Source organism: Solea senegalensis, linkage group LG2, assembly GCF_019176455.1.
Source record: "Solea senegalensis isolate Sse05_10M linkage group LG2, IFAPA_SoseM_1, whole genome shotgun sequence".
Taxonomy (NCBI): Eukaryota; Metazoa; Chordata; class Actinopteri; order Pleuronectiformes; family Soleidae; genus Solea; species Solea senegalensis.
Genome location: NC_058022.1, coordinates 33,571,310 through 33,593,972, shown reverse-complemented (window position 1 = coordinate 33,593,972; position 22,663 = coordinate 33,571,310). Strand labels below are relative to the sequence as shown.

At 40.4% G+C, this 22,663-nt stretch overlaps 2 protein-coding genes across 4 annotated transcripts; both read left to right on the top strand.

Moving 5' to 3' along the window:
- Positions 1-4,905: 4,905 nt before the first annotated feature.
- Positions 4,906-11,140, top strand: LOC122765358 (growth/differentiation factor 8-like). The gene is made up of 4 exons (XM_044019585.1): positions 4,906-4,955; positions 5,762-6,093; positions 6,620-6,987; positions 8,132-11,140. Exons 2-4 carry the CDS (start codon positions 5,763-5,765, stop codon positions 8,510-8,512), a joined length of 1,080 nt encoding a protein of 359 aa, XP_043875520.1. The 5' UTR covers positions 4,906-4,955; position 5,762; the 3' UTR covers positions 8,513-11,140.
- A 636-nt stretch (positions 11,141-11,776) lies between these two features.
- Positions 11,777-21,466, top strand: stat1a (signal transducer and activator of transcription 1a). Of its 3 annotated transcripts, none has more exons than XM_044018202.1 (25): positions 11,777-11,896; positions 13,038-13,168; positions 13,548-13,692; positions 13,778-13,873; positions 14,040-14,126; positions 14,245-14,323; positions 14,458-14,549; positions 14,710-14,861; positions 14,949-15,107; positions 15,211-15,303; positions 15,377-15,436; positions 15,528-15,548; positions 15,648-15,738; positions 15,826-15,867; positions 15,951-16,040; positions 16,129-16,227; positions 16,341-16,476; positions 16,566-16,621; positions 16,724-16,818; positions 16,910-17,049; positions 17,247-17,435; positions 17,532-17,607; positions 17,715-17,811; positions 19,150-19,207; positions 20,678-21,466. In XM_044018202.1, exons 2-24 carry the CDS (start codon positions 13,041-13,043, stop codon positions 19,156-19,158), a joined length of 2,232 nt encoding a protein of 743 aa, XP_043874137.1. In that variant the 5' UTR covers positions 11,777-11,896; positions 13,038-13,040; the 3' UTR covers positions 19,159-19,207; positions 20,678-21,466. The 3 variants fall into 3 exon arrangements, with proteins under 3 accessions (XP_043874137.1, XP_043874127.1, XP_043874133.1); XM_044018192.1 differs by lacking the exon at positions 19,150-19,207 and adding an exon at positions 18,920-18,958; XM_044018198.1 differs by lacking the exon at positions 19,150-19,207.
- The last annotated feature ends 1,197 nt before the right edge of the window (positions 21,467-22,663 follow it).

Sequence of the window (22,663 nt, the reverse complement as noted above, 5' to 3'; positions counted from 1 at the left end):
AGAGTGCTTGTTTTTATATGGAACGATGTATACTTCACAATAACGGCATATTTATGATGCAAAATGAATCAAATACGGAGAAATAAATCTAAAACTAAGGAAATAATAAAACTGTACTTAAACTTGAACTGTAATTAAAACACCAAACAAGCTCATATATATATATATTTATGTAGTTTAATGTCAAATGTAATACATTTAATGTCTTATTACTATTATAAAAAATAAAAAAACATTCTAAATATAGCATGTGTCACATGACTGTCACATGACTGTATGCGTCTGATACCAAACTCGCATTATTGTAAACTATTTATCGTTCCATATCCAAACAAACACTTTTATTTTGAAATTCTATGAAAAATATCACAAAATGTCATAATTGCTGCATATTATGATGTTGCTTTGAGATCTGGTCTTTTATTGTGAAAGGTGTCAGATATCTGCTGTTTTCTCTTCTTTCTCTTCGTCGAACATTTCCAGCCCATAATATAATCAATAATCACAGTAAATGAGCTGCAGGTGGGGCATCGTTAGTGTCACATGCTCCACCTGTGACATCTGAGCACAGCCACACACACAGACAGACAGAGTTCACAGTGAGTACTAATCCGTCAGGCATCCGTTTGTTTTGGGTAAGTTGAAGCATGTGCTAGGTGTGGATAGATGGATGCGTCGGGTCACAGGAAAGACGTGTTCAACCACTGACACAAACATAGGCGGAGCCTGTGACACTAATCATGCTCCACTTACTTGATGCTCCTTCTATTATTGACTATATCAGGTAGGAAAGTTTCACAGATTTTTCAAAAAGAGGTGGTTTCCTAACACCTTTTCACAATAAAAGACCGGTTCTTAATGACAGAATGTTGCATTTAACTATGTTTCTCAAGAAATATGGCTTTTTTTATACTGGTACTCCAAAAATACCGGTATACAGGTCACATGACACATCCACCCAACAATACTGCTCTTTATTCATGATTAATTCTATTTTTTCTTATTATTTAACTGTAATTTAATTTTCAACACAATCAGGATAAAGTACAGTCAGGTAAAAACATCTACAGTCAGATGTTTCTGCATCCAGGTCATTTATCCCCACAGGCCTGTAACTCCCTGCCTTCATCTTCTAAAGTCATGTTTCTACAGTGTGTTTTCCATTTTGTTCCTAATATATTCCTATGTTCCCAAAGCCTGTCTGCAAATCTTAATCTTAGAATTTGTCAAACACATTGAATTTAAAATCGCACGGTCAAAACAGTTGGCAACAGTTGATTTAGTAACGCACTGAAGCGTTGAATGGAAATGAAGTTTCTCCTCCTCAATTAAAGTCAACACCTCGCTCCGCCTCCTCGCTGACAGTCATGAGACGGGAATGTGTGAGAAGCAGCCTTTTTAATTAAAGGTGCATCTTGTCTGCGCTGACAGACAGAGCAGGTAGTGACAGCTGCACAGTTCGGGTAAGTCCAAGAGTTTTATTTTATTATTGTTTGTTTTCCTGTGATTAAAATAGAGCATGAAATAACCTGCAGTTATCTATTTTTACTATGTACCACAGCAAGCTGAAGCCAAAACAAACATAATTTTTTTTAACAAGTAGAATAGATATGATATAATAACTCCACTTCTGTATTTGACCAAACTAACCCCTGGTTTTTTAGATTTAAAGCCTTAAAAACATACGGATGCTGAGGCAGTTAGGACACTTTGTCTCAACTTTTCATCGACTTTTTGTGTTTTGTTTTTTTTTGTTTTGTTGTGCGTCTGTAACAGTCACCGCTATTGTCTTGTCCGACCGGTTGGACTGGAACCTAAAATGGTACCGCCCTTCATTTAATGTATTTGTATGTTCATTTCAGTGCGTATCGCTGCAGGGAGATCATGTTCAGCACCGCTTCAGGTAAGAAAATGTTCATTTTTCCAGATCAGTTACTGTATCAAGGTAAAAATGATTTGACTTTGTCTTCAATTGGTGCCCCTTACAGACACCCACCCGTCAGGGTACAACTTAGACCTCTCTGAAGGTCTGCGTCCTGAGGGAGGGGACGACCGTGGAAAGGATCGCGATGACGATGATCGTCATGGAGATGGTCAACAAAGAAGAGATCGCGATGGCGATGATCGTCATGGAGATAGCCGTCAAAGAAGAGATCGCGATGACGATGATCGTCATGGAGATGGCCATCAAAGAAGAGACCACGGTGATGATGACGACGATGGTCATGGAGGTGGCCGTCGTGGAGGTGGAAGCCCGGGCCGTGGCAGCGGGAGTGGCAGTGGCAGCGGCAGCGGTAGTGGCAGTGGCAGCGAAGATGAGCATGGCCACCGTAAAAAACATGGCCGCAAACACAAGCACGGGCGTGGCCATGGGCGTGGCCACGGGCGTGGCCATGGACGGGGAGGCCGGTAGAAAGATGGTGAGTTTGTATGTGATCCTGCTATGATGAGCCCCTGCATAATCTAAGGCTACAAACACCAAACCTACATCAGATTTTTCCCACATATCCAGATTGTTATCCAGCTTGATTTTCTTGGCAGTCTGCACAGCAAAACAACACCACGTGAGATCTGATTCAAACCACATACAGAGGTGGTTTTGAATCTGACTAGACGATGTCAATATGGACACACAAACAGATTGCATCTGATCACTAACAATATGTAGTGTCTGATGTGAACAGTTGGTCAGGGAGATCAGATTCTGATTTATACAGTTTCTTCAATGTCTGTCAATTAACCATCTTAAAGGTTACACACTGGACCTTTAACTCAGATTTGGTGAAGCTAATTTCCCTGTCTGATCTCACTATGTTATACTTTATGTCATTACAGCAAAGAATTTAATCTTCTTTGGTTTGTCTTCCTTTTCTCTTCCAGACGCCAAACACTGCAGACTCTACGTCACCATGTTCCTTCTCTTTAAAAGGAACATGCATTGACCACATTATACTCATTTTAGAGCCATTGTTTCTTCTGGGAGCTGAATAAACACACAAGTACATTAACATTATTGTGCAACTGGCTAAATCTTGTATGTTTGCCCTTTAAATAAAAGAAAATTTAAAGACAAACTGGAAATAATTCCTTTGCAGTCCTTTTGTCCTGATTTTAAATGTAATCTTATACCGTTTCATTTGTTGTCCTTTTGACTTTTGATCAAAACTAAACAGAAAAAATAATGATACATTTGGGTCCTATACAGGCAAAAATGAACATGAAAAATACTGTATTTACACTTTTATTAAAGTCATATCTCCACACTTCACACAGGTTCATTCCTGACCTTGAACATAATAGTTCAATGTCAAACCATAACTCAAAATCACCTTACTGCCTATTCCACACCAAAAAAGGTCCGTCCTCTGAGAAAAACCATGAATTAAATATAGTTTTAATCAATACTTCTGGAAACTTTGAAGAACTTAAATGTGAATTACAGTGTTTTGTTTTAATCTTTGGCTTTTTTATCAATGTATAACTAAGCCAAGCAATCACTCCCTCCCTAAAAAGTCAAGTTTAATCTCTTACTGCTGCCAAAACAGACACGAAAAAAAAAAAAAACACTGAGCGAGGGAAACATTGACTTAACCCTGAGTAACCTCGGCTTCTGTTTTCAACGTGCACTGAGCACATGCAGCATATCTTGTTGAACAGGTGTTGTTTTTTCACCGACAATAACATCATTATCATTATTATTATTATTATTATTATTATTATTAATAATAAGATAACACTCTTTATATGCTTTTTGGTGGACATTTTACATCCAGACATTTGATTTCTAACCAAAACTGACGTGAATTCTCAAAATGTCACATACATTTATGCCTAGAAATTCTTGACTGTGTCTCTTTTGCTGAGAGTAAACGAGATAAATAAGGGACTGAATAGAGGGAATCACCGGTGACACCATGTGGTACAATGATGTCAGTGCTGAATGTAAACTCATCCATGAAAGAAAATAGTTCCTCCAGTTTGAGAAATGTTGGTCACAACACAACTATTATCTCCGTTGCAACACATAATCATGACGCAGAAAGAACAGATGACAGAGAAGCTGCATTCCTCCAGCATTACAGGATCGTCCTCATGCAACGTAGTCCGTGTCATTGTCAATGAACGGCAGGCTGTTGTACTGAATCTCCACCTCCCAGAAGAGCTGCAGAGCCTGAGCGACGATGTCCTCTGACATCTTCTGAGCAAAATCCAGAAGCGGTTGACTGACTGGAAGACAGATGTCCTCCGTCGTCTCCTCTGGTCTGACAAAGCATTGAATCTCCCTGAGCTCCTCGATCTCCTGCTCCAGCTTCTCCTCCAGAAAGACTGTGGTCTCATCTCCTCCTTCTCTGTAGACGACAACGTCCTCCCTGCGTTTGTCTGAGTGGGACGAAGGCCAGCATGTCGACTCATTACATCCCATTTCACTGACGCTCTGGAGGAATGGTCAGAATTTTGGCGACACTTTGATGATCATTTCCATGACTACAGAGAGAAAGAAAAAGCTGTTAAAAATGTATTTAAGACTCTTCCAGAAGCTTCTGTTTGCAGTAAAATCAAGACAAACAAGTCCTCGAAGCCTCAAGGTTACACATGTTAAACAGTACAGACAAGTATATATACATTAAAATACAGTTTAAGTGACAGAACAAGTCATACAGATTCATTTTAAGGCTTTAAAATGATGTTTTTAAGAAAATATGTGCTGCCACAACAAAAAACTAACAATACTTTGAAGCATTTACCCTCTCCTGTGTGCTGCAGGTCCTCCCTGAACTCCGAGCAGGTACATTTAAGGTTTCTCCAACCTTCAAAAACTGCTGATAAACACAGAGCTGAACCCGTTTCATCCTGTTGGCTGTTGCTGCCGTGGTGGTGGGAGGAGCACACGACCCAAAACACACCACTGTTTCTCCTGAAAATAAATGATTTACTGCTGCTTCAGATACATTATTGTAAGTGGATGGTGATTTTCCTACAGCTATGTGTTGGTTTATAGGTTTATTCATAGCAAAATATGAATAGAATGATGTTATGATGTCTTAAATTAATTCCACCTGAAGTGGTTTCCTATTTTTAATGTGGCAGAGTTATAGAGGATCGCTCAGTACGATTGAACATGGTGTGACTTGAATAACGTTTCAGATTCCAGTGAATAATCATCTGTGAATACATAACTATTTGATGGCGCTGTAATCCTGCTGTTAATATTCAGCTACATTTGGTATTTTTCAATTTTCCAGGATTTTTTGGGGGGTGAAACTGTGGTTTAATGTCCGTTTAGACTCATTATCAGGGGAGTAATGCTGGTATTTACACTTGAGTGAAGATAAGAAACACAAAAAACCTTCTTTCTTAGTTTTTTGTTTAGTTTCTATATATATATATTAAATGTATTATAATTTCAAGCCCTGAAAGAAAAGAGACTTTAACAAAGTAATAGTTAAGTTACTTGAGTACTCTTTCCACCTGTGGAGTTAACCCTTCCTGCTGTGTCTTCAAACAAGAGGGTCTTCTTCTGTCCACAAAACTTTTAAAGTTTAAAATCAGCTGTTAATTAAAACACTTTGCTTTTAATTGTAAATAATAAAGCAATAATGTTATTCAATTACCCAAGCTTAAATTAAAACGTGCGATATGTATTATCTTACTACCTCTTTAAACATCTTCTCTCTTGCTTGCAGCCAATCATGAAGTGTAAGTGTCAGGGGAGAGACTTATTTAATCCAGCGTCACTGCACCGACCTCTTCTTCCCCACAGGATGCTCCTCTTGCTCTGTCTGTCCGTCCTCTTCTTCTCCGAGGCCTTTTCCATGGAGACGAACCAGAGCTCCAAGCTGCTGGCGGAGAGCGGAGAGCAGTGTTCGGCCTGCGACTTCCGGGAGCACAGCAAGCAGATGAGGCTCCACAGCATCAAGTCCCAGATCCTCAGCATCCTGCGGCTCGAGCAGGCTCCCAACATCAGCCGGGACATGATCCGCCAGCTGCTCCCCAAAGCGCCGCCTCTGACGCAGCTACTGGACCAGTACGACCCACGCGTGGAGGACGAGGACCACGCCACCACGGAGACCATCATCACTATGGCCACCAAGCGTAACTAAACCGAGCAAAAAAAAAATCAAATCAAATCGAAGTTTTTGTCCTTTACCGCAGTAAAAACGTCGTGCGTAAAAAGCGAATTCTGTGCGTAAAGTTGTTTCCAAGTAAGAAGGAGGCAGCAAACGCATCATTTATACGTTCCAATAAGTAGAATATCGATTCACAGTATGCTTTTTACATAATGGTATTGAAAAAAATTACTTGTGGTAGAAGAAAGTGTAGTTTCATTTCAGTTAACTTTTAGTTTTTTGTCAATTGTACTATTTTCTTTTAGTTAAACTTGATTTTTAAATGTTTTCTAGACTAAATTAACAAATTCACCCATGTCATGACTTGCTTTAAGTGTATGTGAAGAAAAATGTATCAGAATAATAATCAATATATCTAAATGAAGGTATATATACATGGATTTGGGTAAAGTGTTAGTCAGACAGTAAGTCAAGGACCAAAATCAATATATGTGACAAGATAATTTAACATATGTATGTGATTTATGTGAATGATTTTTTTTTTTCCCCAGCTAATCCGATTTTCCAGGATGAGACGTCCTGCTGTCTGTTCAGCCTCAGTCCAAAGATCCAGCCCAAAAACATCCTGAGTGCTCAGCTGTGGGTTCATCTGCGGCCGGCCCACATAGTCACCACTGTCTTCCTGCAACTGTCCCACCTCAAACCTGGGAGGGTGGGGAACAACACCCGCGTCCGAGTCCGCTCCCTGAAGATCGACATGGACGCCGGCGCCGGCTCCTGGCAAAGCATCGACATCAAGTCGCTGTTGCAGGCTTGGCTGCGTCAGCCGGAGACCAACTACAGCATCGAGATCAACGCTTACAACTCCAGAGGGGACGATCTGGCCGTGACCTCTCCAGAGCCAGGAGAGGAAGGACTGGTGAGTACATCCTGGAAGCCTTTACTCACTTGAAGTTATTGGAAAAGTGTGTATAAAAATTGAAAAACAACAAATTAATACTGTGATTGAACCTCCAGACAGTTGTGTCTGTTATGGAAATCATGATCAACACCATTCTATCACAAGTGTCACATGAGCTACACATTTACAGTCAGGCAGGAGGGAAAAGATGAAGACCACAGAGAGGGTTCATGGATGTTGTGAAGGATGTCCACTAAGGCGACCCCTAAAGATTGAACACGATTGATAGTAGATAAGTGAATAGCAACCTGTCCTCCAACCTAAACCCCAAATTTGACCCATAGTTTCCTAATATACTGCCACCAGTGGTAGGAGGGCAACGACACTGATAATTAAGTGTTAGTGAGGCTAGGGTTAGGGTTAAAAAAGTTTTAAAAAGTAAGTTACATCACACATAAAAACAGACTAACCTTGGCTATGCCATTCATTTATTTGTTGATACCTTACAGAATTGTAAATGTAATTCAATATCACACAGCGTTTTGTCAGGGGGGGAAATTAACAACAACAAACTCCAGTGCACGAGAGCTAGTAAGAGTAATGCAGGATCCAACGCATGTTGAGCTAATGCATTCAACAACCCTGGTAAATTTGATCACTTCTGCAGGATCTACAAGTGTGGTGAGCTTAGTGGAGAAGCTTCACGATGCATTCAAGAACCCTCTTAAGACCGATTTTTCATCTGTTCTATGTATTTGTCTCAGTCACTACCCTAAATACCTCTGTGTGTCTCTGTGCGCCTGTCAGTCACTCTCTGTTTTCTGACTGCAGGGATAAACCAGCGAGCTCTGGCATCATGTTTTACTGTCATTTCACTGCAACTGGAGGTTGCTTCTTTGTCATTTTCCTGACCGATTGGACTATTAATTCTATACTGCCCCCGCGATTTCCAGTGGTATCGCCGTAAGCTCCGTAAGCTGACGGACGAAATGAACGCAAAGTACAGACGAACGACTCCGTCTAAATGGGCATTTAATCTGTATCACTTCTGTAGACACACAAGCAGTCCACTAACCTAATCATGCTATCTTTGACTTTTGTACAAACCATAATGATGGTTAACCAAATTTAGATGATGAAAATATGACACTCTCTTTTCCAGCAACCGTTCATTGAGGTGAAGATTCTCGACAGCCCCAAAAGGTCGCGCCGCGACTCGGGCCTCAACTGCGATGAGGAATCTGCGGAGACGCGCTGCTGCCGCTACGGACTGACCGTCGACTTCGAGGAGTTCGGCTGGGACTGGATCATCGCGCCCAAGCGATACCGGGCCAACTACTGCTCTGGCGAGTGTGAGTTCATGCACCTGCAGCAGTACCCGCACGCACACCTGGTGAACAAGGCCAATCCGCGAGGCACGGTGGGGCCCTGCTGCACACCCACCAAGATGTCGCCGATCAACATGCTCTACTTCAACCGCAAGGAGCAGATCATCTACGGGAAGATTCCAGACATGGTGGTCGACCACTGCGGCTGCTCTTGAGAAGGTCCAGAACTTGATTTCCAGTGACAGTGATGCAAAAATATCCAAACACAAAAACAGATATGGACCAGAAGAGAAGCTGAGTATCTTATCTTTGTATAGATATACTACCTTTGAATGAGCTCTGTTTCTGCAGAGGCCCAAGAAGGACACAAACCTTCACCTGAAGGCCACTGTTGGCTCTCCAACACACTGAAGAAGGTACACGCTGAACCTATAAAGGTACATTGTGTGAATTTTAGGAGTATTTATGAACTGAATATACCACACATAATCATGTATGTATACGTGAATAATTGCTTTAGATTTAATATTTAGCCTTAAAGTAAGCTTTTTATATGTACTCAAGGACGGGGTCTTGCTCTAAGGAGCCAGTTTCCTCAGCAAATCAGTCTCAACAAAGTTATTAAATGCTGAATTAGCTCTTGGAAGGTTTCAGTCATATCGTGCATGGACAGATAGACAAATCCCAGCTGCTTCCTGTCGTCCCGTCTTATGAAACTGTGTCCTGATTTGAGTCTTGATCAGGACAAACCCTGCGGGGCATCTTCCACGTGAGTCCTTATTTTGGAAAACATGAACCGGTTGACTGGGCCGACACTTCCACCCCTCTCTGTCCTAGCACTCTGTGTTTGCAGACCAGTTTTCACTGCAACAGAAACAGACTTTTTAAAAGAGGTTGATGCTGGTGTTGTAGTTTTTAAAACATTGAAATGCTGCCCCATCTTCCCCCAGAGCAACAATAGATAAATTAGTCCAACAAATATGCTAACAAGGGAGACTGGATGGAGCTGAAATGACAAATGACTGAAAGTGATTGGCTGACTGATCTGTCACCCAAAACCCATTGACACCTGCCCAGTGGTTATTTCCCTCACCTTGTTTCATAGAGCCTTAGGTGTGATGCCGTTTGAAAACTTCCTCTTCCTCACCTTTGCCCTTTACTGATGTGTAACTGCAAACAAACCTGCAGGATTGTGTATTTCTGTGGAAAACTGGCTTCAAAACCTATTTTGACACAAAAGTGAACGACAGTTAAATGCCGATCTCCTGCCACTTGTCACCTTCAGGAAATTTCACTGCTGTCATGGACACACTCATCTCTTGTTGTTGTATTCAGGGAAGAGAAGCATCAAGTGGCACTTGAAAGGGCTGAAACAGTTGTTGTGTGCTGTGGTTTCCAATCACACTAAAAATTATTTCCTGAGCTTCACACCAAAACCAGCCCTTTAAAGTCATCCTCTTCAGTTCTAGTCGAACTTAAACCTGACCATTATTGGAGGAAAAAAACTCCAAACCTTCTTCCTGGAGTTTTTTCTGATATTAAATCTTCACAGATTGATTTAATAGCATCTGGCCCATCAGCTAAAATGACAATGTGAGCAGAAAATGTGATCTCAGAGGGAGGTTTCATCTCGATTTGAAGCTGAGTGCAGATGTCCTGAGTGTTGTTGTGCTTCACAGGGGTTTGTGACCCAAAAGTCTTTGTTATGCTGTTGGAACAGAATGTTCTGCACTGAACACGAGTCCACTTTTTTGCATATTTAGTTTACACTTTAATTTTATTGGTGCATATATGTCGGTGTTATCTACTCTAAAGTAAGCGGTCTATAAGCAGTCTTTCTCTGACTGACTTTTTACAAGTTCAGACTATAACGTTCAGTCAGAATGTGCAAAACATGGGGTCACGATGCTGCATCTGTGGTCAGGTGATGGTATGATAGGAGAAATATGAACTGGGTCACATTTCCCTTCATTTATGGTGTAACGTGCAAACATGCACATAGTATGTGCTATTCTGTTCATTGCAGTTGCTCCCATTTTGTATTTTAATCAAATTTCAAGTTGTTCAAGTTGGAAAATCTTTATTGTTATCAAAATCAAGCCAGTGTAGAGAGAACTGTGGTTGTACTCAGTATTGTTAGCGGTGTGAAATCTGCTGTGCCGAACCACAATGTTTATGGACGATAAAGTTCTACTGATAGTTTTTCCTTCTTCTAAGAAATGTTCTATATTTCCACCACATGGGTGCACCAAAGTTCACTGTATGTAACTTATATATGGGGTTTAAGTTTCATATTTTGTCCTCAGCACTCTGTATACTCTCTGCATGTGTATGAATAATGATGAATCAACTGTAAATGTTCAAAAAATGTGAGGAAAGCATTGAGGCATAATTATGAGTTTGTGCATAGTTGTAATTGGAATGATTACAAATTTCAAATTCATTGCTTTTTTTTATCATGTTTTGTTGTTGTTATATTTGTATTTCCAGTGTTATTAGATTACTCATTGTAAATTACACACTGCACATTTATAGTATACCTACGTTGTTATAAACTCGACATAATCTACTTTAATTGCTGATAACTCCTCAAAATACGTCCACTTCCAGACTTTATCCACAGCTGTAACAAGTTATATCCTCCTAAATATATTTAATTGTCTAACGTTAACAAAGATACAAACAGGTAAAAACAGGTGTCCGTGATTTCAACAACAATCTGTACTGCAAAAAAACATTTTTAAATTGATATGTATGTAAACATATCAATTTGAGTCCCATTAAGTGCTCCAGAATAACATTTTTAATAAATGTTGGTAAAGCCTGACACATGAAATGTTTAATAAACTATATTTGCAAGTGTTTCTTTAAATAAAAATAGACTCAAAATAAACTCATGTTTTACTCAAATACACACTGAGTTTGTATTTGTTATTATTGTGAAAGTCTGTATTTATGTTTAATGTGTTATAATATCTTGTTGAAAAGATAATAATTTATCTCCATTTACAAACAACATTTTTTTTTAAATAATTTTAATTTCTTATTATTGACTATTTCAGCTTAGTGTTAACGTGTAAACTGACTGAGAATAAGTTTCGGTTTCAGAGACGTAGGTGCCTAACTTACTTTCTCTTTCTCTGAAAACACGTGGTCAGTGGAGGCTGTTGTGTTTATTAGCTTCCCTCCCTTTGAAATCCCGTATCGGAATTGCATTTGAAAAATGTTCACCCATCTTACATGTAATTATTTACCTTTTTACAAGAAGATACATTAAATAAATAGTTAACTCTTCATTCTGTGCTTTAAAGACATAAATATGATGAAAATACCTTTTTTTTGTTATCAATATGTATGGGGGGGTTTGTTAGTTGACGGAACAGCCGCCTGCTCGTCGTTCTGATTGGTCATCACAGGAAAAGAGGCGGGTCTGTGAAGTCTATCCAAAGCAGTGATTGGCTAACGGCATTTCCGGACAGTTAGACACACAGCACTAGCAGCAGTGAGTTGACACGCCAGTGCACAGCTTTGGAAAAACACAAAAGGAAATAAAACTACATTTCTTTTAAAGTTTGTTCACATCTTCCTTTAAATAAAAGGTAAGTGTAACGATTTACTTAATGTCGTACTGCAATTATTTAGCCTGAATTCCATCAGCTAATGATACACTGTAATGCCAAACAGTATTGAGCAGCTGAACTTCAAGATAAACAAACCTAAACTACTTTTTAAAAAGCACAAAACTACTTTAATGTTAGTGTGTTTGGTGTTCTTGTACTGCATCAAACAGCAGTCAAACTTTAAATCGTGGTGGTTATGTGGTTATGACTGTCACCGCCCACCAAATCAGGACTGAAACATAAATTATTAACCACCAACCTGTACTTCTTGTGGAAATTGCAACGTTTATGTAACACCAGGTAAAACACAAGCAGGCCGAATTCATCAGTGGGGCCTCAGCATTCGTGTGATGTTGTTGAGTTTGAGTGAATTCAACGGGAACGTGTCAGTAAAGATGACAATATCCTTAAATGTAGGTTTTTTTGGACGGAGTTTGGTATATGAGGAGCGGTAGAGTTTGCTGGGTTGTCTTGGTGATCTAAAAGGAGCCAATTTGTACTTTTATTATTCTCTTCTTACAAATTCATTCTGGTTAAATGCAGATTTTAGTTTGTGGAGATTTTGTCCACGGAAGACTTCAGCTGAAGGATTTTATTACCTAGGTATTACTTTTAATTATTAATTATTTAATTTGGGGAAATCGAAACCTATAGTGACAAAGGTGTGATGCAACAGTAACCTTGAATTTTCTTGCACTGTCATATACTTGAGGTGCAAGAATGACACAAATTCAAATGATACTTTTTGTCAATTTCTGTCTATTTTCCAGCTAAACAGCACAAACATTTAAAACAGTCCTTTTTATTAAATTACCATTCATCCTTACAGATTACAGACCTCTGCTTATTATAGTTGAATTAGGGAATAACCAACACAGCCAAAAAAGTATTGCGTCAGCACCTCTGATTTCCGTTTTCTTGCTCTGTAAGTGAGCAAACAGAGGAACAGGATTCAAACCATTCACTATGAACAGAGCTCAGATGATTTGTGGAATTTTTGTCATTCCACAAATTATTACCATTATTAGTCAATCATGGGAAGATGTTACACAGACAAAAACAGAGATGTGGTCAAAATGTCAAACTATAATTCAACCCAGATGGCTAACTTGTTGAACAGAAAATGGCGCAGTGGTGCCAACTTCAGATGCTGGACTGCAAGTACCTGGAGCAGGTGGACCAACTGTATGACGACTCCTTCCCCATGGACATAAGACAGTATCTGAGCAGATGGATCGAAAGCATTGACTGGTAAGAAGTGGATCACAGCAGCTTGATTGACAGGTCGCTCTTTATGTACTCCTCTTCCTTTGTTGTTATTCGTCTCCCAAACCTGGAATTGATGATGATGATAATGATGATGATGATGATGTTCTCAAGTGTCTTGTTTTGTCCACCAACCAAAACATTTAAGAAGCTGAAATCTTTGAAAACAAAATGATGAACTGATTATAAAATGAGTTGATGATTAATTAACTAATCCATTCATTGTTGCAGCCCTAAACCTATTATTTATTTCTTTAAAATACAAGAACATGGTTGAGCTGGAGGCCTTGAGGCTTTGAACTTCTGCAGCAGCCCTTCCTCCTCCACTTTAATTAAAGCTAAATATGTCCTAAAATATGCTCAGGGACACGGTGGCAATGCAGGACTCGCTGGCTACCGTCCGTTTCCACGACCTCCTGGCTCAGCTGGACGACCAACACAGCCGCTTTGCCCTGGAGAACAACTTCCTGCTGCAGCACAACATCCGCAAAATCAAGAGGAACCTGCAGGTCGCACCCCGGCTCCAACTGAGGCCTGACTCAACTCTGACACCTTTTCTGTGAGGTCAGGGGTAACAGTTATTTGTCTCCACAGGATCGGTTCCAGGATGATCCGGTCCACATGGCCATGATCATCTCCAAAAATTTGAAGGAGGAGCAGAAGATCCTGGCCACTGCAAAGAGTGCTGAGGTAAAACCTGCAAGACCACTTAAAAAATGTATTTTGAGTAGGTTTCTGTAACTTTTTTGCTTAGAAAATGTTGTAATCAAGTTTCAGGAATACTCCCTTTATAGTTTTCTCTGACGTTTCGTGGGAAGGTACTCTAAAACTAAAGGGTCCTCATTTATTTCTGCAGCAGGAGGGTGAGGTGACGGTGTCTGCCATGGTGGTGGAGAAACAGAAGCTGGACAACAAGATGAAGGAGATCAAAGAAAGAGTTCAGGTAAATCATCACGGGGAATGATTTTAATATCATCAGGAGGGTGGGATTATCTCTAATGTAGGAGATTATAGGCTCATAAATCTGAGACACAGTCTACCATCTTGTTCTTGTTTTCCAGTGTGTGGACCAGAACATCAAGAATGTGGAAGATCTGCAGGACGAGTACGACTTTAAAATCAACACGCTGAAGATCAGGGGTGCGGAGTTGTTACTGTTTTTTTATCTGTGAACACATTGTTCAATTATTATTATTCAATTTATTCCCTGATTCTTGTGGATACAAGTTTATAATGCCAAAGGGTTTGTTTAATTGTTGTCTCTGCCTGTGTAGAGAATGAAATGAACGGCATGACACAGAAGGAGCTGGAGAAAGAGAAGGCACTGATCGCGAGGATGTGCTTTGAGCTGAAGAGCAAACGACAGGTGAGCTGAAAGAGGTCCAAAAAAATGTACTAACCTGTGTTGTTGGGGACATTTTGACCTTGTGCTCTAAATCATTTCACATGCAATTACAATAAAATTGTTATTCCACATTTTGACTGGAACTGGAGCTGTAACCTCTGCTTCTTGCGCTGCACTACAGGAAGTGGTGATCCAGCTGACCGACCTCCTGAACACCGCTCAGGCGTTGCTCTCTGACCTGATCTCCGAGGAGCTGCCGGAGTGGAAGCAGCGGCAGCAGATCGCCTGCATTGGAGGTCCACCTAATGCTTGTGTGGACCAGCTGCAGAACTGGTGAGACTCTTCACCGTCACGACAATGCAACAACAACAACAACAATTTGCATTTATGTCAATATATATCATAAATCCTCCTCTTCAGGTTTACAGCAGTTGCAGAGAGTCTCCAGCAGGTGCGTCAGCACCTAAAGAAGCTGCAGGAGTTGGAGCAGAAGTTTACATACGAGAGCGACCCCATCACGCAGAAGAAATCTTTCCTGGAGGCCCGAGCTCTGGATCTCCTCAAGAACCTGCTCTCCAAGTCAGTCTTTGCTTGACTCACTTGTTAATTGATTAATGAATAAGAACAATAATAATGTAGGTATCCTGTGTGGAGCTCAAACATGTCCTGTGTGTGTGTGTAGCTCTCTGGTTGTAGAGAGGCAGCCCTGCATGCCCACCCACCCACAGAGGCCGTTGGTTTTGAAAACAGGCGTCCAGTTCACCGTGAAGCTCCGGTAAAACTTTTTATTTCACTTACAGTATATAATGTGTATTAAAATAAAAATTGACAGTTTCCTTTGTGCTCAGGTTCCTGGTGAAGCTGCAGGAGTTTAACTACCAACTCAAAGTCAAAGCCCTGTTTGACAAGTAAGACGATAACAATTCACACAGCATAGAGTAAAGGTTTCCCTCTTAAAATGCGTGCACATATTAAAAGTGATGTTGTCCTTTTCCTCAGGGATGTTACAGAGAAGAAAGGGTACGCGCGTATACATTATTATTTTATCCTCTTCACAATAAATGGGAAGTTTGTGAACGAGTCCTGGAAGATTGACTCGATGCTCTTGTCTGATTCCAGGTTCCGGAAGTTCAACATTTTGGGAACAAACACCAAAGTGATGAACATGGAGGAGTCGAATGGAAGCCTGGCAGCAGAGTTCAGACATTTGGTAACGATAGATAAAATCAAGTTGGACGTCTTGTTGGTGTTTTGTTTTTATTATTTATTAACAGATTGTTTTTGTCCCTTCATACAGCAACTGAAAGAGCAGAAAGTTGCCGGGAACAGAACAAATGAGGTAAGATTTAAGTAGCATTTCTTCCCCACCCCTCACTGCAAAGTTCCCTGCAAACAATGACCGTATATCTTCTGTCCGTTCAGGGTCCGCTGATCGTCACCGAAGAGCTTCACTCGCTCAGCTTTGAGTCCGAGCTGCAGCTCAACCAGTCGGGACTCAACATCAAGCTAGAGGTTAAGATTGTATTAGAATGATGTAAAACAAGAATATATAAGACAGAAGAGGCTGAATTGTCATTTACTGTTGTTGTCATCTTCGTAGGCCATGTCTCTGCCTGTTGTGGTCATCTCTAACGTCTGTCAGCTGCCCAGCGGCTGGGCCTCCATCCTGTGGTACAACATGCTCACCACTGAGCCCAAGGTGAGTACACACACTCGCACACACACTCATTGATGCTTTGCTCATTGAGGTTTAGCTCTTATTTGTTCATGATGAAAACTTTTGGTCTCTCCTGTTCTCCTCCCTGTCTTCAGAACCTGAAGTTCTTTCTCTCGCCTCCACCCGCGAAGTGGTCTCAGCTGTCCGAGGTCCTCAGCTGGCAGTTCTCCTCTGTCACCCAACGGGGCCTGAACCAGGAGCAGCTCAACATGCTGGCGGACAAATTACTCGGTCAGTGTCGAAACGAGCGTTCGAGAACTCTGTGTGAATCGCGAGAGTCTTAAAAGAGGGTGTGGAATGTCACTGTGTTTCTGTTTCAGGAGCTAAAGCTCAGAGGAATCCAGAGGGACTCATTCCCTGGACCAAGTTCTGCAAGGTGATAAACACGCCCATGTGTTTGCTCTTTAATGTATGCAAAGACAAGACATGTTTATTGAATGAATGAATAAATAAAGAAAATAACTTTCTGTTACAACAGCAAGGTTCCAATGAGAAATCCTTTCCCTTCTGGTTGTGGATTGAAGGAATCTTGGATCTGATTAAACGACACCTACTTTCCCTCTGGAACGACGGGTGAGGCGTCCGGGCTCATGCAGTTCATTCAAACGTCATCTTTTGTAAAAAAAAATCTGCAACCACAGTACATTGTGTTCCGTTTGGACAGTTCCATCATGGGTTTCATCAGTAAGGAGAGGGAGAAAGGTCTGCTGAGCGACAAGTGTCCCGGCACCTTCCTGCTGCGGTTCAGCGAGAGCAGCAGAGAAGGAGCCATCACCTTCACGTGGATCGAACTCGACGTCCACGGTAAAGCGAAGCGAGCACAAACGAGGAAAATCTGCAAATACATAAATGTGTGAACCACAATATCAGTCTAAATGCACTGTTTTGACTGAGAAACCCTTAGTGGCAGATATTATATCCCGGTTCTTTTTAAAGGACAGTCTCAAGGACTTGCTCCAAGCGTACCGCGTATCCAAATCTCTCTCTCTCTCTTCACCCAGACAAGCCGGTGTATCACTCTGTGGAGCCTTACACAAAGAAAGAGCTGGGCGCCGTGTCTCTGCCCGACATCATCCGCACATACAAGGTGATGGCCGCCGAGAACATCCCCGAAAACCCTCTGCGCTTCCTCTACCCGAACATCCCCAAAGACAAGGCCTTCGGGAAGTACTACCCCAAACCCACAGAGAGTAAGAAACCACAAACTCCTGCCTTATTATCATTATTATTATTATTTTTGCAAATATCGTAACAAAATTTAACCCAAGTTTGACCTGATTCTTCAGCTCCAGAACCAATGGACGTAGATAACAAAGAAAAGAGTGGCTACATGAAGACGGAGCTCATATCTGTCTCGGAAGTGTAAGCAGATATTTAAGATAAACTGTGTTACATATTTTCGCAATTTTTGATGTTTTGCCCGAATATGTGAGTAGCGGTGGTTTGATGTCCCTGTTTCTCCGGTCCAGACATCCGTCCAGACTGCATGACAACATGATGCCCATGTCTCCTGACGACTACAGGGCTCTGGAGCAGTACGTCGGCCCCAGGGACATCGACGCCGTGGTGAGTTTTCCCTCGATGGCGGGGCGTCTCGCTCTCACTCGTGTCTCTGCACAGCTCTTGTTATACGCAAGCATCCACATAATTAATTAATCAAACATCATGTTTAAATCGTTCGCAGCTGATCTGTGTGTTTTGTTGTTGCTGTTTTCACATTTTGTGCTGACAATAATTAGTAATTAAACAAGCCTTTTTGGGTTTAGTGTGCGAGGCAAATATCACGGTTTTCGGTCACGGTTCCTTTTTATTATGTTTTTTACATCAGCATCAGATCTATAATCCCCAACTTCTGTAATTTATAGGTTTTAACAATCCACCATTTACATTTAGAAATCAGATATTCATGCAAACAGTCGTGCATAAACTGAAAGAATGTTGGTGAGACATTTAAAGACGCTTTCGGTTTATTTTTGTTTCTAAAAGGTTACCAACTTCTAGGTAAGAATATAAACCGTCTGTCCTGTCAAATCCTGAAAGAATAGGTTTTCTTGCCACTGAAAAAAAAGCAGACTAACCCGACTCCTTGTGCTGTCAGTCGTCACACTGGGGTCCAGTCATCATAGGTAGTAACATAGGCGCACCAGTTCCCTGACCTCACTTGACGCCAAAACTCCAAATGGCCGACTACCTGTTGAGTTGAGGGCCATGGTTACGGTCGACTTTTTTGTGCGTCTTGGTCTATGACATCTTCCCACCAAGTTTGGGGAAATTCGGTGGCCTCCATGCTGAGTTATAAGAGTTTTTATGCATGATAGCCCCCCTCAAAAATGACCGGAAAGCCACGGATATTATAAGAAAAATAATGAAAGTAATAATCTGACTCATAACAACAGGTTTCTCGTTTCGGCCCCTGCCATTTGTGCCATTGAGTGTTGTCAAAGAAGTACAGTTCCGAACATTTAACACGGCGTCGTTCGCTGTAATCGTCAACACCAATGATGCGATTTTCGTCCCGCATCCGGTGTGCAAAGACCCTAACACTCAAACAGTCAGAGATGTCATTGTGTGAAAATCTGCCCCTGCTTTATCTGCCCTGCTTTGTCCACTTTTAAATCTTGCTATCTTTGTTGTTTTTTTGTTTTGTTTTTTTTTTTACTCGCTCTGCTTTCAGGCCAGCAATCTGATTGGATTTGAAGACTTTGCCATTGAGGTACTGTGGATAATGCAGCTTTAATCTTTTGCCATCTTCTACTTCTGCCATTATGTCGCACTAGGGCTGCAGCGATGAAGCGATTATTAATCGGCTTACTAAAATTAAATATTATACTAAATCACTCACATCTTGAGTGTTTTCTTTTTTGTTTTTTTTTACTAAATAAAACAAGCTCTCTGTTTTTTCAGCTTCATTAAAACTGAAGAATTTTGGTTTGAGGAAAAACATCATCATCATCATTTCAAGGTTTGGGAAACAACTAATTGATTAATTTGAGAAACTGTTTTTGACAAATGAGCCGATTATGAAAATAATGGTGAGTTGCAGCCCTAATGTCCGCCATCTCCTTCATCCCCTTCATACACTTTACACATTAGTCACAGCTTTACCTGTACTAGGAATGAAAACCTGCTTTTTTCTTAAATTTCTTGTGGAAGATTCGTCAATCATCAATCACTGGAAAACTTCTCTTTTTGTTATGTATTTATTTATTTATAGTCCACTCACATGTGCAGTGCTTTATCATCTCTTTTCCCTTTAAGTGGGCGCATCATTTTCAAAATGGGCATCATGTTCTATTGAAGAAGAGCTGAAAATAGTGATTCAGACCATTGACTCGTTTACTGACTTTTCAAAATCAAGTGAAAATTAGAAGCTTCTTCTCTCATAGACGCCCACTCAACAGACTTATTAATATATTTTTTACTTCCTATTTGGGCTCAGGAAGAACTGTGTACATTTCCAGGTAACATTCAAGAAACCTTGTGAATTTGTATCTTTTCAAACACATAGAAAAATAAATGCTGCTTCTGCCTCCTTGTCGTCGTTAGAGGAGAAAGAAAACATGTTTTTGTCATTACGGTTGAACACTTTTTTGGGAAACTAAATGAGCCACATTTCTGACTTGAATTTCAAATTTTAAAGGTAGAATTTAAAGTCAGTGTTTTGAGGAAAAATACAGTCAGAATTCTCAGATTAAAGTCATGTTGAACAATGTTGAACAAAAAAATCACATTACTGGGATTAAAGTCAAGTGTTTTGAGGAAAAAGTCACAATTGTGGGCAAAATGTCAGATTTCTGACGAAATATACAGTCAGAATTCCCAGATTAAAGGGTTTTGAGGAAAAACTCACATTTCTGAGATTAAATCCGATTTCTGAGAATAAAGTCAGTGTTTTGAGAAAAAAACTCACAATTGTGAGATTAAAGTCAAAATTCTGAAGAAAAATACAGTCAGAATGAGGAAAAAGTCACAATCTGAGTCTGAGATTTTAAATCTGAATTAAAATAAAATAAATAAACAAAAAAGTCAGAATTGTGAGGGAAAAAAAAACTGTTCTGGCTTTAATCTTTTAATCATCTAATTTTGTTTAATTTCATTTTGAAAGAAACACATGGCCCCATCTTCTCCCGTTGACAAAACATTGTTCAGTTTTGTACCTTTTTTGTAAAGAAATAATCCCATTTTCGTGCCCATCCCTTATTGCCATGTCAGAGGGATCTGTTTACTGGCGATATGCTGCACCTCTCTTGGAGCACATTCCAAAAATAGCACAAGTTTGGGGCAGCTTTGCCAGAGAGTTGCCTCATTTGTGCACTGTTTTCTCCAGCATGTGTTCAACCGAGTGTTTTGCATGCAGAATAATCTCTGATGTGCATACGTCACAGCACCAGCAGAGAGAGTCACCTGTTTCTCCTCTTTTCTTGACCTCCAGATGAATTCAGACTTTCCCGACCAAAACTGAACGTCAGACGTGTCTTTTGCTTTCCCCCTGCATGAGGAACATGGAATAGTTTTGAATATATCTGCTCAGAAAATAACAGAACAAACATTTGTGAACCTTCAGGTATGTAAGTTCCTGGCATAGTGAATCAGTGTCTGAATATCTATGGTAACACTGATAAAAAATATCTGCACATTTACTGTATAGAGTGTCTTAGTCTTGAACTGTGTCTGAAGAAGGCCTGAGACATTGCCTGGAAAGTTATGAAAACAAAGCTGGTGCAGACATTTCTTATCTTCTGGTTTCCATGTTCTCAGTTCAGTGCCTAGTAATTATTCCATATCAATGTGTTTGCCCTTCTTTCTAATATCTACACTGCAAACATGAACTGCTGATGGGTAACTTGGAATAATACAGTTTTTTCGTCCAGGGCAGGTGTGCAGATTTCTGCACACCTGCGTGTCACTTTATTTTTGTACATATATCTTTTATTGAGAGTGGATAATGAAAGTCCCTAAAACAATGACTACTGTGAAACAGTAACAATTGAGAATGTGATTCTGCCTCCTTTTAAGTTTCCTGCCAGTTGCACCAGAAATACTATGAAAGTGCGCAGATTGAAAATTGTGTGTTTAAAATAAGATTTTCTGTCTAGAAAATGCAAACAACTGTATTTGTCGAGGTTTCATGTAGCACCAAATACACGAAAATAGCTTTTTATTTAAGATATTTTATCATTATCTTTTAAGTGCTGTAACTGCTATTAAACCATTCTATGTACCTGTTTGGTTGTTGGTTCATTTATTGGAAATCAAGTGTTGTCTTACCAGAGATAATTCTTCTTTGTGGTTTTTTTCAATTGGTTAAGAAGCTACTGGCCTATTAGCTACTGCACTGTGCTCTTTTGGTTATTTTGTTGTGGTGTTATTTTATTTCATCATGTACTTACGTTCTATGCCAACAGTATAACGTTAAATTAAATTAAATTAAATTAAATTAAATTAAATTAAATTAAGCTCTTATGTCTGATTGGCTGCATTTTACTGTTAGCAGATGATCAAACGTCACGAATCATCTTCGTGAAGAAACGATTATCATTTTGGGTATATGCAAATTGTGGTGACACCGCCCTAGTCTCTGATTGGCTGATACACATATGTGGGCGTGACACACAGCCTGATGAAGCAGCTTTTGCCACTAGAGGGCGATATAACACCCCAGGTCCACTGTCTGAAGTGACGTTTTCGAGTGTATGCAAATTTTAATGACGCAACGCTTGTCTCTGATTGGCTGATACACATATTTGGGCGTGACAGCCTGATGAAGTAGCTTTTGCCACTAGAGGGCGATATAACACCACAAATCCACTGTGTGAAGCAACGTTTTCGAGTGTATGCAAATTTTAATGACGCAACGCTTGTCTCTGATTGGATCACTTTTGGGAAAGCACAAAAGAAAAATAATGTGTTTTTTTGCTGTTCGGCAACAAAAGACCTGTGTGACGGTACCGCACTCATTTTGCTTCTATGCAAATTGGGATGACGCAAAGCTTATTTCTGATTAGCTGCTACACCTGCTAGCGTCTTATTAGTGCGGCAAGGGAGAAAGTCGATACCTGATAACGCAGCATTTTGCCACCAGAGGGCGATATAAGACCACAGATTGTATGAACTGTATGAAGGAACGTTTTTGGGTGCATGCAAATTTAGGATGACGCAGCGCTTGTCTCTAATTGGCTGTTACACCTGCTAGCGTCCCATTGGTGTGGGGAGAGAGAAAGTCGTTGACTGATGTTACAGCATGTTGCCACTAGAGGGCGATATAAGACCACAGATCAACAGATCAACTGTGTGAAGGAACGTTTTCGAATGTATGCAAATTAGGATGACGCAGCGCTTGTGTCTGATAGGTGTGGCACACGAACTGATAGCAGAAAGAAAGATATTTTGCCGTTAGGGGGCGCAATAACATCACGAA